The sequence below is a fragment of the Tamandua tetradactyla genome, chromosome 6, assembly GCF_023851605.1.
Source record: "Tamandua tetradactyla isolate mTamTet1 chromosome 6, mTamTet1.pri, whole genome shotgun sequence".
Classification (NCBI taxonomy): Eukaryota; Metazoa; Chordata; class Mammalia; order Pilosa; family Myrmecophagidae; genus Tamandua; species Tamandua tetradactyla.
In genome coordinates this window covers 168651908-168665045 of record NC_135332.1, presented here as the reverse complement: position 1 = coordinate 168665045, position 13138 = coordinate 168651908, and the positions used below count along the sequence as shown (strand labels likewise).

The window sequence follows — 13138 nt, the reverse complement described above, 5'->3', positions numbered from 1 at the left end:
GACTGAAGGTGGGAGGGAGGTGGCCCCCAAGGGAAAGATTCAGAGCAGATAAAAGCAATAGCAGATGATTTTGACGATGTTACTCTCATGCCCTAGCTAAGATCGATTTTATTTTGCTTCAGCCCCATTCCCACCTGTTTTGAAGCTGTTGGTGAGGCTGACCAGCCTCTGATGGACCAGTTTCCCCCAGTGAATGTTATCCTAATTTAATTCTCAAAGGGCAATTTTATTTGCCTTGTTCCTGCTTTCTAGGGTAGGGGGTGGGGTGGTTTACTCTAGACTCAGGTGACTGCCTAGAGTTGATAACTTCTAGGTAAATAAAGCATCTGGCTCAGTGCAGGGAACTCAGTGCTTGTTTTAATCATTTATTCAGCAAATGTCTGTTGACCTGTGGCCACCTTCGAGTGCTTCCTGGATGCACAGGCCCTGTGTATTCAGCCTGAACCTCAGCTGGGGTCGGTCAGAGCAATTTCTGAGTAAAAGTGGCTCAGGCCACATGTGGTTCTTTCTTAGGGGCCCTGGGAGCCTCCTGGGAGAGAACTCAAGCTGGGGGAGGAGGGGACACACCCCGAGAGCTTGACCTGGCCCTAGAATTCAGCTCTCAGAGGGGAGGGTCAGGTGTGGGGAAGGCCAGGCATCCCCGCGGATTTGCCTCTGTGCTTGGCTCCCGTGACTGACTCATGCCACAACCCTTCAGAGAGGGTGGAATGCAGTCTGAATTCCCAGCCCTCGCCTGGAGCCAGCAGCAAATGGGGAGAAAGGCAGGGCCCTGCCTGGCCAGGCCCCCGCCCAGCTTTGGCAGGAGGAGCTGCTCAGCTCCCTTAGGAGCTGTGGTGGCCCCGGGAAGTGACAGTGGTTCCAGCTGCACACAGGCTCTCGTCTTTTGCTGAAAGCTAATTTACTAAAAACCAATTACCAAATGACCAAGCCACTGAATCATGGAGGAGTTTTTATGACATCCTAGTTTGACTCCTGTGCTGGTCCTGTCCTTGCCTCTGCCTTGCTGTGTGATGTGTGTGTTGTGTGTGTGGGGGTGTGTGTGATGTGTGTTGTGTGTGGGGGGGTGTGTGTGATGTGTGTTGTGTGTGGGGGTGTGTGTGTGATGTGTGTGTTGTGTGTGTGTGTGTGGGGTGTGTGTGATGTGTGTTGTGTGTGGGGGTGTGTGTGTGATGTGTGTGTTGTGTGTGGGGGTGTGTGTGTGTGATGTGTGTTGTGTGTGGGGGTGTGTGTGTGATGTGTGTGTGGAGGGGGGTGGGAAGGGGTCCAGTGTGAGGTTTTTTTCTTATTGTGAGAATAACATATATACAAAAAAAGCAATAAACTTCAACGCACACTGCACAATTAGCTGTAGAGCAGATTATAGAGTTTGGTATGGGTTACAGTTCCACAATTTTAGGTTTTTCCTTCTAGCTGCTCCAAGACATTGGAGACTAAAAGGAATATCAATGTAATGATTCAGCAGTCATACTCTTTTGTTAAATCCTATCTTTTCTGTTATAACTCCTTCTTTCTCCCAATCTTTAGGGGTATTTGGGCTTTGCCCATTCTAATTTTTTCATGTTGGAAAGAGCTGTCTATAACACTGGATAGGGTTGTTCTTAAAGGGAGTTGCTATAATCTATATATTTTTGGGCTTCTGTCTTCCCCTTGTACCCCAATCTGGCCAGTCCCTACATTTTGCTCTGCCTTTTACCTGCCATTTTGATTCAAATAAGTGTATTTTCCCTAACAGCAGATTAATAACTTCTGTATTTTTATGTAGACATGCCTTGCCTCTGTGTACCAGTTAGGATCACAGTTGGCTGCAAACCACAGAAAAGCTAACTGACATTGGCTTAGGCAACAGAAAGGGGCGGTTTCCTCCATGTGATAGGTGGTCTGAAGGGAGGCAGTACAGAGCTAAGGCTCCTTCACACTTTTTGGTGCACTCGTATTAGCCCTGGCTTTAGGCCTCATTTGGAAAGGTGGCTGCTGAACCTCCATACATCACATCCACATTCCAGGCAAGAATCAGGAGAAAGAATAGAGGGCAAGAACTGTGGCACACTTTTAATCAGTGAACCGGAGCTTTTCAAAAGCCCCAGCCAGCAGAGTTCTTATTACTTATCATTGGCCAAAACTTGTCACGTGACAACCTCAGTCTCTACCTCTGCCCACATGTTTGGAGGTGAAATGATTGTGGGAAACTGTTCTAGGCTTAGTTTAAGGTTTTATTTAAAAGCTTCTGGGGCTAAGTGATGAGGCCAAGGTCCTCTGGATCAATTTGGGTCAAGAGAGTCCATGAATTTGGGTTAATATATTACTGTAATTCCATTTTTACCCACCAGCTAACAAGAACTGAAGAAACTCTGTGTACAGAGATGAATAAGGCACATCCATGTTAAATTCTAGCAGCAGATAAATTGTGTCCTGGATCATAGGAGAGGTATGAAAAAAGTGCATTGGGGTTTGGAAGGAAGGAAAGGAAGCACCCCGGTCATGGGCTTCTAATACTTATTTTTGAAATGGACATTGATGCATTTTAAATATATATTTATGCATATTTACTTCTACTTAATGCTTCTACCTCCCTGGGTCCTAAACATTAAGATTCCAGCTGAGCCTCTGGAATGACAAAGAAAGAAAAAGGCTGCTGGGGTATTTTTTGGAAACCCCAGGGAGGCTTTTAGGAACAGTAGATGATTCTGGTGAGGGAGCTCAAGAAAATCATTAAAATGATTCACCACAATCTGATTTCAATTATTTTATTGAAAACCAGTTGGATTACAGTTAGGCAAGCAGTTTCAATGAATCATCGTAAACATCCAAAGGCTGGTCCTTGCAAAAAATTGAATAATTCCTTAGGGAGGAATAGTCTATAGCTAGTAATACATAATGCAACAAATACTGTGTTGGGAATAAGGAGAGAAGGTGATTTAAAAACCAAACAACTTCCTTCTAATTAGCTCTGGGGCCCTAATGTTTTGATCTGTCAATTGGGAATAATCATACCCACACATAGAAAGCTTTACTGTTATTCACCAACATTGGTTCTCCCCTACGTCTGAGCACATGGCAGGATTCCATTTCCCTGCTCCTGTGAAGTTGGGCATGTCCAGGTAACTTATTTTAACCAATGAAATGTAAATGAAAGAATTGTGTGTTGCTTCAAGTGGAAGCATTTAATAGCCACTGTGGAGACTCAAAACTTTGTTTTCCCTGCCCCAGTAATTGTAGAATTAGTGTTGAGATGGAGGGGCCATAGGATCAAAGAAGCCTGCAATCCTGGGCCCCCACAAGGAGAGTTGCACAGACCTACAGTCAATTCTGCAAGTGAGAAATAAATAAACTTTAGTTAAGCCTCTAAGACTTGGAGATTGTTCGTTACTACAGCAAATCCTAGCCTATGCTGACTATGGACTGTTCATAGGGTCATAATGGGGATTAAAAAAGATAATGTATTAAACTAGCTAGTGTACTTGCTGACAATAAGGAGCTGCTAATAATAATAAAGAGCTGTGGTATGTGTTAATGAAGTACAGGAAATGTTTAAAAGGTGAGGTTTAAGAGAAGCTCAGGAAGGAAAAGGGGAACTTTCATTTAAAGATTTTAACTGCTTGATTTGTACCTCACAGACAGAGTTATCTCAGGATATGACATTTTCACTGGGTCTGGGTCTCAGCTCCGACTTCAAGGAAGATAGGATGTCTTCACAAAGAAAGTAATATCTTGTCCCTTCTTAGTCTGAGGTGAATTGACCCAGAGAACGTACTGGAAGAAACTGACTCCACTTCTGTAAGGTCAAAGCAAACGTCTCTGTAGCAGTTAGAATTCAATGTGGCTGCATATAACAATCCCAAGTACCGTGGCTTTAGAAAGACAGAAATTTGTTTTGCTTTCATGTAGAAAGTCCAGAGATAAGCCCGTCTGGGAATGGTTTTGTGACTCCAGAATCAACAGGGACTGAGGCGCCTTCTGTCTTTCTGCTCCACCATTCTTTCTGGTGGTTTCCATACTCAGGTAAATCTCATAAACCAAGATAACAGATGGAGTTCCAGCTATCACACCTACAGTTCAGGTGGGATGAAGGAGAAAGAGGAAAAGGTACAAGGAATCTAACAGCTCAGTGATCCTCCTTTAATGAGATTTCCTGTAAGCCCCACTCAGTAACTTGTACATATATATTCTTGGCTAACCCTAATAGCAAGAGAGATTGAAAAGTGTACTCTTTTAGCTAAGCACATTGTTGCTACCCATACGGCTGAGGTTTTTTTACCAAGGAGGAAGGAGAAAATATTCAGCACACAGTTAGGAGTTTCTGAGATAATTGAACGCCTTCCATTCTGGTCCCTCACATACCTAATTTCCAAATTAAAGTTCTACGCCGGCCTATGGGGAGCTAAGTTAAATGTCTGCACTCCAGTGGCTGAGGCAGCTGGGAAACAGAGGTTTATTTCTACATTGGGGATGCAGGGATTCCCCCTACAAGAAGTGGTAAAATGTGAAAGGAATAGTTAAAAGATGTGGGGTAGCACAAATAAGAGGTGCCCACCACATTCTGGACACGTCAAGCACAATAGTTAAGTTTAAAAAAAAAAGAAAAGAAAAGAAGAGAGTCTTCAAACATGCATCCACAGCGTTGTGGAAAACACACTCAAAATGTTTCAGGAGTTCTAGAATCCTAAGGGCAGGAGTAAACCTTAAAAATAAAACCATTGAGAAATTTTCTGACTGGAGATAGCCCCACCCACCTTACATCAAGCTTTAGACAGGCTCTTATGGAGCAGAGCGGTGGGTGGAGAGGGCACAGGCTTGCACCTTAGGTCTCTTACAAAGGAGCTGAGTGATCTTGGAAGTCCCTGAAGCTGTTTCCTTGTCCATAAAATGAGGTTGTTGGGAGAATTTGGGAGAAACTATATGTGTTACTTTGTAATCTATAACAGCACTCAATAAACATTAGTTGTTTGTTACATTGTCAGTGATACTTAATTCGAATACCCATACTATAATGACAGTATTCTAGATGCACTATAAATGCTCCTTTCCCTTCATCTCCTCTTAGCACAACTGCGGCACTGTGCATATTGAAGCACATGTCATCCCACTTTATAGATCAGCAAATGAGATTCAGAGTTGTTAAGTACCTTGCTTAAGCTCACACAGGTACTAAGTGGTTATGCCCACATTTCAGTGCTGTTGTCTCAGTCTCCCAAGCCCGTTTTCTTTCTAATAGTACAGCAATTCAGAGACCACACTGTGCTTCAGAAAAATAGTGCTCTTTTCTCAAATTGCTCTTTAAAAACTAAAGAGAGCAGGGACGTATGTTTTCTCTTAATTTGGAAGGAAAGCTACTGACGGGTTTAACGGAAAGCTGAGCCAAAGTGGTTTCTTTGGAAACTCCTGAGGCAGCGATTGAGGCGGACATGGAAGCTCTTTTACACCCAGGGGGGAAAGCACATCCTCTTATTCCTGAAAACTTTAATTGGTCAGGGAAGGCTGGAATGGATCTTCTTTTTCTTTTTTCTCAGAGAGGGAATTGTCTCCTCAGAGGCTTCCAGAGAAAAATGTGTCTGCCACGCCCCTTCCTTTCATGTAGCAGAATCACACCACTCACTTTCAAAGCTCTACTGAAATGACTTCCCAGTGGGGCTGAATCACGAGGGCTGGCTGACAGTGTGGGAGGCAGAATATCCACCCTGCACCCCAAGGTCTGCATTCTCAGAACCTACAGATGCCTGACTTTGCATGGGAAAAGGATCTATACTTGAGTTACAGACCTTGAGATTGGGAGCCGATTCTGGATTATCTAGGGGGACACACCTATTCACATGGATCCTTAAAAATCAAGACCCTTTCCCAGCGGTGCTCAGAGGGAAACACGATGATGGAGAATAGTTAGAGAGAAGCAGCCCTGCTGGCTTTGAAGATGGAGGAAGGCCCCAGGAGCCAAGGAATGTGGGTGGTCTCTGGAAGCTGGAAAAGGCAAAGAAACAAATTCTCTCCTGGAGCTCCCAGAAGGGAGTGCAGGCCTGCTCACAGTTCAGCTTTAGCTCAGTGAGACCAGTATCAGACTTCTGACCAATGGAATTATAAGATAATAATTTTTAAATTTTTTTATTGATATATATTACATATTCACATACCATGTAATCATCCAGAGTGTACAATCAATGGTTCTCAATATCATCATATAGCAATGCGTTTATCATCACAGTTGACTTTTTTTTTAGTGAAAAATAGCATGTATGTACAAAAAAGCAATAAACTTCAAAGCACTTTGTAACAATTAATTGTAGAACAGATTTCAGAGTTTGGTATGGGTGACAATTCCACAATTTTAGGTTTTTACCTCTAGTTGTTCTAAGATACTGGAGACTAAAAGAAATATCAATTTAATGATTCAGCAATCATACATGTTTGCTAAACCCTACCTTCTCTGTATAACTCCGCCGTCACCTTTGATCTTTCCCCCACTCTTTGGGGTATTTGGGCGATGCCCGTTCTAACTTTTTCATGTTGGAAGAGACCTTTCATAACATGGGAGTAAGATAGTATATTTGTATTGTTTTTATTTCTAAATTTGTGATAATTTGCCACAGCAGTGACAGAAAACCAATATACTTGGGAGTATTATTGGTTATAAAGTTTCTAAGTCTCTGTGCTGGAACATTTCTAAAACACAGGTCTCATCCCTTTTCCTCATTCCCCAACCCAGCTGGGCTCCTCCTTGTGTTGACTGTACCCATGGAAATGATCCTTGTGACACCAGCTGCTGTCGTTTAGGACTGTCTTCGTGCCCGGCACATGCTATGCACTTTTTCCTCTTCTCTAGTCTTCACAATCACTCCTGCCAAGTAGGTATCACCTCCTTTTAATCAGATGAGGAAGCTGAGATCCTGAGAGGGGAAGTGAAGGGCCCAGATAGAAAGGATGGAGTGGGAGGGACACGCCCCTTTCCTCTCTGGCAGGCACCTTCAGAAGTGAACCTCACCGGCATCCTGGAATATGGCTCTTGCTCTCCATCCCGTGGCCTGGCCCTGGCACAGGCTCCCATCTCCAGCCGGGGTGTGGTCACTGCCCCCCCCAAGCTGTCTCCTCTGGATCGCCTCCCTGTCAAGTCCACCATGCTTGGCAGGAGAGCAACTTCTCGAATGTACAGATGGGTTCTTGCTTCACCCCCTCAGGAATCCCAGGCTCTGCTGCAGAAAGCCGGACCCCCTTAGCCTGGGATTCAAAGTCCTTCATGTCCCGAGTCTAATCTCTCCCTCAAACTCTCCATGCTCCAGACCTGTCAGCACATCACTTTGCACCAGTGTGCTAGTTTGCTAGCTGCCGGAATGCAATATACCAGAAACAGAATGGCTTTTAAGAAGGGGAATTTAATCAGATGCTAGTTTGCAGTTCTAAAGCCGAGAAAATGTCCCAATTAAAACAAGTCTATAGAAATGTCCAATTTAAGGCATCCAGGGAAAGATACCTTGGTTCAAGAAGACCAATGAAGTTCAGGGTTTCTCTCGCAAGTGGAAGGGCACATGGCAAACACAGTCATAGTTTCTCTGGAAAGGCACATATGGTGAACACGGTGTCATCTGCTAGCTTCTTCTCCTGGCTTCCTGTTTTCATGAAGCTCCCCGGGAAACCTTCTCCTTCTTCATCTCCAAAGGTCACTGGCTGGAGGACTCTGCTTCTCATGGCTATGTCATTCTGCTCTGCTCTCTGAATCTGCTCTGCTTTCTTTCTCCAAAATGTTTCCTCTTTTGTAGGACTCCAGAAATTTATCAAGACCCACCCAAATGGGTGGAGACATGTCGTCACCTAATCCAGCTTAACAACCACTCTTGATTAAATCGCATCTCCAGGGATATGATCTGATTACAATTTCAAACATACAGTATTGAATACGGATTATTCTGTCTTTATGAAATGGGATTTAGATTGAAACCTGGCTTTTCTAGGGGACATGCATCCTTTCAAACCAGCACAACCAGTATATGCCATAGACTTTTCTTCACCCTCTCCAAATCCTCCTTATATGACAGGGAAACTGCAGCTCAGAGATGTGAAGTCAGCTGCCCCAAGTCACCCAGATTGCATGAAGCACACTTAAGCTAGATGCCAAGTGCCCCATTAGCCCACTCGGGAGCCTTAAAGAAATTATCTCTGGACCTTCCACTTCCCTCTGCCACCATTACTCAGTGAAAAAGAGCATCGTCTCTTGTGATGAGGATTCTAGTAGCTCCAATCTGCTTTCCACATGGAATGGAAATCTAAATATCCACTCCATTGCTTGAAATCCTTCAATAGCCATCTACTGCCATATAATAAAGACTCACAGCCTTAAGGGTGTGGCCCGTACATGACTGACCAGCCCCATCTCAGGGACCTCTGCTCTCACTGTGACACTTGCCCTCTTTCAGATCCCTCCCTTCCTCCCCACCTCAGGGCCTTAGCACATGCTACCTTCTCTGCCTAGAGCACTCTTCCTTCTCTTCATCTCTCTTCCTCATGCTTCATCTCCTTTCAGCCACCACTTCCCAGGGAGCCATCCTTGACTGCCAGACCGAGTGTGGGCTCTCCATGAGATGCTGTCTCAGACCCTGTACTTTGTCCCTGTCCAATCCATCAGTTCGTAATTGTCTATTTATGTAGTTAGTTGATAAATGTATTTTCTCCAACAAACTATGCTCCATCAGAACAGGGACTTTATTTAGTTGTGCACTTTTGTGACCCCAGGGCTGATTACAGCACCTGGAATGAAGATAGATATCAATCATTAGCTGTTGAATAAGTAAATACTAAATGGTCCCAGCTATGAATTCTTTAATTCCCCTTTTATGTGTCTTATAAAGAAAAGAGAAAGAACGTTAACCAAATGCTTCAATTGGAGGGTTGAAACATTTGATCTATGTCTCTTCTGGAGACATAGAATGGCATAGCTTATTCCTTGGGCTGTTTGTTTATTTTTGTGGTGGTGGTTTTTATTGTTGCTGGTATTAATTTTGTTTTGCTTTGATTGGGAGCAAGAATTCAAGTATGGTAAAAAATACAAACAACCCCACTCTGAAACGAGATTTAAACAAATAGGAAAACTCTGAGCTGTCAAGTGAATAAATTTAAATTCATCTTATCTAAGAATGGACGACTCATGATAACTTCTTGGGAAATGGCATCTCTGCTTTTTTACTTTAAAACTGTAACATCTTTAGGGCCAGGGCTGCACAATTAGACCTAGAGATAGATACATAAATGTATTTATATTTTATTTCACATGCAGGATGGGCCATAAGTGATAACATATGTATAGAACATCAGACATAGCTGATCCCAAAATTATCTTTGATTACCACTTTTTCTCTCACATTTTTTATGATACCATCTGATCTGAAAGTGTTTCAAATATTTCTGGTAAAGATTTCAAAATCTTTGACATCAAAGGAAAATTGATGCATTTTATTTAATCTAGGAGGATTTTAAATTTTTCATATTTTTTATTATGGATTTGAACAATAAGCATTATTTTGTTAAAAGTTTAGATTTTTGTTCTAGTTTGCTAGCTGCCGGAATGCAATATACCAGAAATGGAATGGCTTTTAAAAAGGGGGAATTTAATGAGTTGCTGGTTTACAGTTCTAAGGCCGAGAAAATGTCCCAATTAAAACAAGTCTAAAGAAATGTCCAATCAAAGGCATCCAGGGAAAGATACCTTGGTTCAAGAAGGCCGATGAAGTTCAGGGTTTCTCTCTCAAGTGAGAAGGTACATGGCGAACACAGTCAGGGCTTCTCTCTCAGCTGGAAGGATACATGGCGAATACAGTGTCATCAGCTAGCTTTCTCTCCTGGCTTCCGGTTTCATGAAGCTCCCTGGGAGGCGTTTTCCTTCTTTATCACCGAAAGTCCCTAGCTGGCGGACTCTCTGCTTTGTGATGCTGCAGCATTCTCTGCTCTCTCTTAATCTCTCGTTCTCCAAAATATTTCCTCTTTTATAGGACTCCAATAAACCAATCAAGACCCACCCAAATGGGTGGAGACATGTCTTCCCTTAATCCAGTTTAACAACCACTCTTGACTAAATCACATCAACCAGGGAGATGATCTCATTACAGTTTCAAATATACAGTATTGAATAGGGAGTATTCTACCTTTAAGAAATGGGATTTATATCAAAACATGGCTTTTCTTAGGGGGCATACTTCCTTTCAAACCAGCACAATGTTGTTTTCCTGTCCAGAACCCAACAGAGAGTTTAATACCTTAATTCCAAATTTATCCTGGAATAATGCTGCTGTTTTCCTTTTCAACAGTGCCATATATGTAAGTTGTGTTTATTCTTAAACCTCATCCATGAAACCCATTCCTTAACTGGTGCCCTTCTTGAAGACCCATAATTTAAAGCTAAAACAACATTTTAGGGTGCTACTAGAATGCAAAACCCATGACAACAGGGCTGTGTTAGTCTTAGCTCTGCTACTCTCACTGCCTAGCACATAGGAGACACTCAAATATTTTTTGACTCTATGAATGAACACATTGCAATAATATTTATTAAGAACATTTTACATTAAAAATACATGTTTATTTTAGACATTTAGGAAAATAGAAAAATAAGAATGAAAATAAAAGATATTACTACTTATAGATAATCACTATTAACACTTTGGAATAGTCCTCCAGACACTTTTTCCCTGCCTATAGATATTTTTTTTTCTTTTTACTTCCTGCTATCTATTGCCATTTTTAAATATAAGTGTATAATTATATCTAATGTATATTTTCCAAGCCATCAAGTATTTTTCTGCTGTGTCATTATAGGCTGTGTGTTATTGCAGAATAAGAATGAACCATAGTTTATTTAACCAGTCCCGCAAGGAAACATCGCTGGTGGAGCAAATGGCTGTTCTTCAGCCCTTGGGGAAAAGCGGGCATTATGCCCTATCATGGTCAGGTTCAAGTGTCAGCTTGGCCAAGTGGTGGTACCTGTTTGGTTGGGCAAGTGCTGGCCTGTCTGTTGTGATGAGGACATTTCATAGAATTAAATCGTGAGCATGTCAGCTGCATCCACAGATGACTCCACTTGAAATCAGCCAAAGGGGAGTGTCTTCTGCTATGAGTGAAGCTTAATATAATGACTGGAAGCCTTTTAAGGAGGATTCAGAAGAGACAGGCTCTATCACTGCTTTGGCTGGCGAGCCTCTCCTGTGGAGTTCATCCAGACCCTCCGATTGGAGTCATCGGCTTCACAACCTGCCCTGCAGATTTTGGACTCTGCGTTCCTGTGCTCATGTGATACACTTTTATAAATTTTATATTTGCGAATGTTCCCTGTTGGTTCCGTTTCTCTAGAGTACCCTAATACAGGCCCCTAGGCAGGGAGCAACGCTGACATCTAAAACCACAAAGAACACGCTTCAGTCTTTCTCTGATCACCCGGGAACATGCACGTGGAAGCACACACCCTTTGCTCTAGAAGAGTCGCCCTGCACAAGGCCTTCCAAAGGAAGCAGCACACCTGGGCCTTGTGGTGTTGAGACAGGGTTGCCCCGCTTGGTCTCCCCACCTCCACCCAAAGGGCCCCTGATGATACAAAGAGGAAATGGTTGCCGCATTTCTTATGATGATCCCAAAATTCCACCTTGGAATTGAGGCCCACATCCTGAAATTCTTTTGTTTTCTTATTTAAACTGAGAAAACAGCCCCTCACTTCAAAAGATCTGGACTGTGTCATTTTGAAGATCAGCAGGTTTGCTTCTACGAAATACCAGCTCCATCTGACAGGTGCAGAGGGTACTGTTTCAAGACTGCCTTTGAAATGAATTTGTGCTTGAAGTGAAGGTCATGAGGGAGCATGCCACGTCGGAGGGTCAGGCTGAGGGACGGGCAGCCCGGCCACTGGCGTCATCTTCCATGGGTGCACTGCACTTGGTGGGGCCTGTGTATGTGGCTATAGAGAATTACTACTAGTAGTGAGGACACACACACACTCACATGCATGTGTGATCATATTTCATATCTCTCACAACATTTTGTCAAATTTAGAAATTGCCATACAGCATAAATCAAAACGCATTTTTCCAGAATTCACCTCTCCTGCTGAATCTGCTCTACAAGTGTGGATGTTAATGAAAAACCAGCAACAGTTCATCTCTCTCCATGGGAATTTTAGCAGTGGCATATTCTAGGTGATTGCCACCAGTGTCACAGCCTGGATAAGTGAATGTGTTCTGTAAACTGTAAGGATTAAACGAGGTTAAGCTATGGGGGAGCAGGTTCAATATTTAGACATGCGCTAAAATGCTTTCAGTCTATTTGCTATAAAATCTTATTTTTAAAAAGTACTTCTAAGAAAATCTCAGACCTAGAATTAAATCTCTCAGAATAAAACCAACAGCATTAAAAAAAAACCAAGCAAGTCAATTTAGGTCATTATTGATCGTCTGGAAGCGAAGGAGTTATTATTTCCCGCTGCCACAGGCAAAAGCATGACTTGAGGTTTCCAGGTTTGAAAGCTGGCGTCAAGGTGGGGCTAGGAGGGCATGCGCCTTTTCCATCTCTTCCGGGAAGCGCTGACCTGTCCGCGGACATAAGAGGCCGGCGCCTAAGCCCTCTGGCCCATCCTCTTGGCTCCCAGGGCGGCGCCTGCCTACAGCGTGAGTTTTCAGGTGTTGCAGGAGAGGGAGAGTGAGGACTAGCGGAGAGCGAGAGCCGGGTCCTCGGCCGCCCTCTATGAGCCCACGACGATCCTCCGGCTGATGGCTCCGGGCAGCGTGTAGACGAAGAGGACCAGAAAGACAACGAGGGCGATCAGAAAGAAGCCGATGATGATGTACTTCTTGTAATTCTTCCAGATGAGATGGTACAGGCACTTGAAGGGGCTCAGAAACCAGGAGAAGGAGGTGTTGGGGCGGCTGGGAGGGAAGTGAGAGAAACAGGGAAGGGGGCCATGTGAGCAACCCTCCTGATTCTCAGGAAGTATTTCTGGCTCCCACCTTGTGGGGGGCCACACTGTCAAGGTGAATGTGGGGAGAGGCCTGAGAAGGGGAGAGGAGGGCCATGTTGCTTGAAGCAGGAGCTAGCGAACAGGTTAGATGGCATGAGTCCTGCATCATGTGAAGGGTTGGGCTGGAGGAAGGCAGGAGGCTGGTTGTGACCCAGCCGAGGCCTG

General features: G+C 43.6%; 1 protein-coding gene and 1 long non-coding RNA gene across 4 annotated transcripts in view; one reads left to right on the top strand and one right to left on the bottom strand.

Moving 5' to 3' along the window:
- The window catches only part of LOC143689024 (uncharacterized), a 55826-nt gene that overhangs the window by 33620 nt on the left and 9068 nt on the right, over window positions 1-13138 (top strand). The window contains exons 4-5 of one of the 3 annotated variants that reach the window (XR_013178473.1): window positions 2328-2425; window positions 3208-3333. The exons of 1 other annotated variant lie outside the window; for it this stretch is intronic. This is a non-coding gene — a long non-coding RNA (uncharacterized LOC143689024). Of the gene's footprint in view, window positions 1-2327; window positions 2528-3207; window positions 3334-13138 lie in introns of those variants that run through there. One more of the 3 variants, XR_013178472.1, reaches the window with a different exon arrangement.
- FER1L6 (fer-1 like family member 6) overlaps window positions 6140-13138 on the bottom strand; it is a 178839-nt gene continuing 171840 nt past the window's right edge. The window contains exon 41 of the mRNA XM_077167599.1: window positions 6140-12881. Within this exon, the coding sequence (XP_077023714.1) occupies window positions 12698-12881 (184 nt within the window). The 3' untranslated portion in view covers window positions 6140-12697. The remainder of the gene's footprint in view (window positions 12882-13138) is intronic.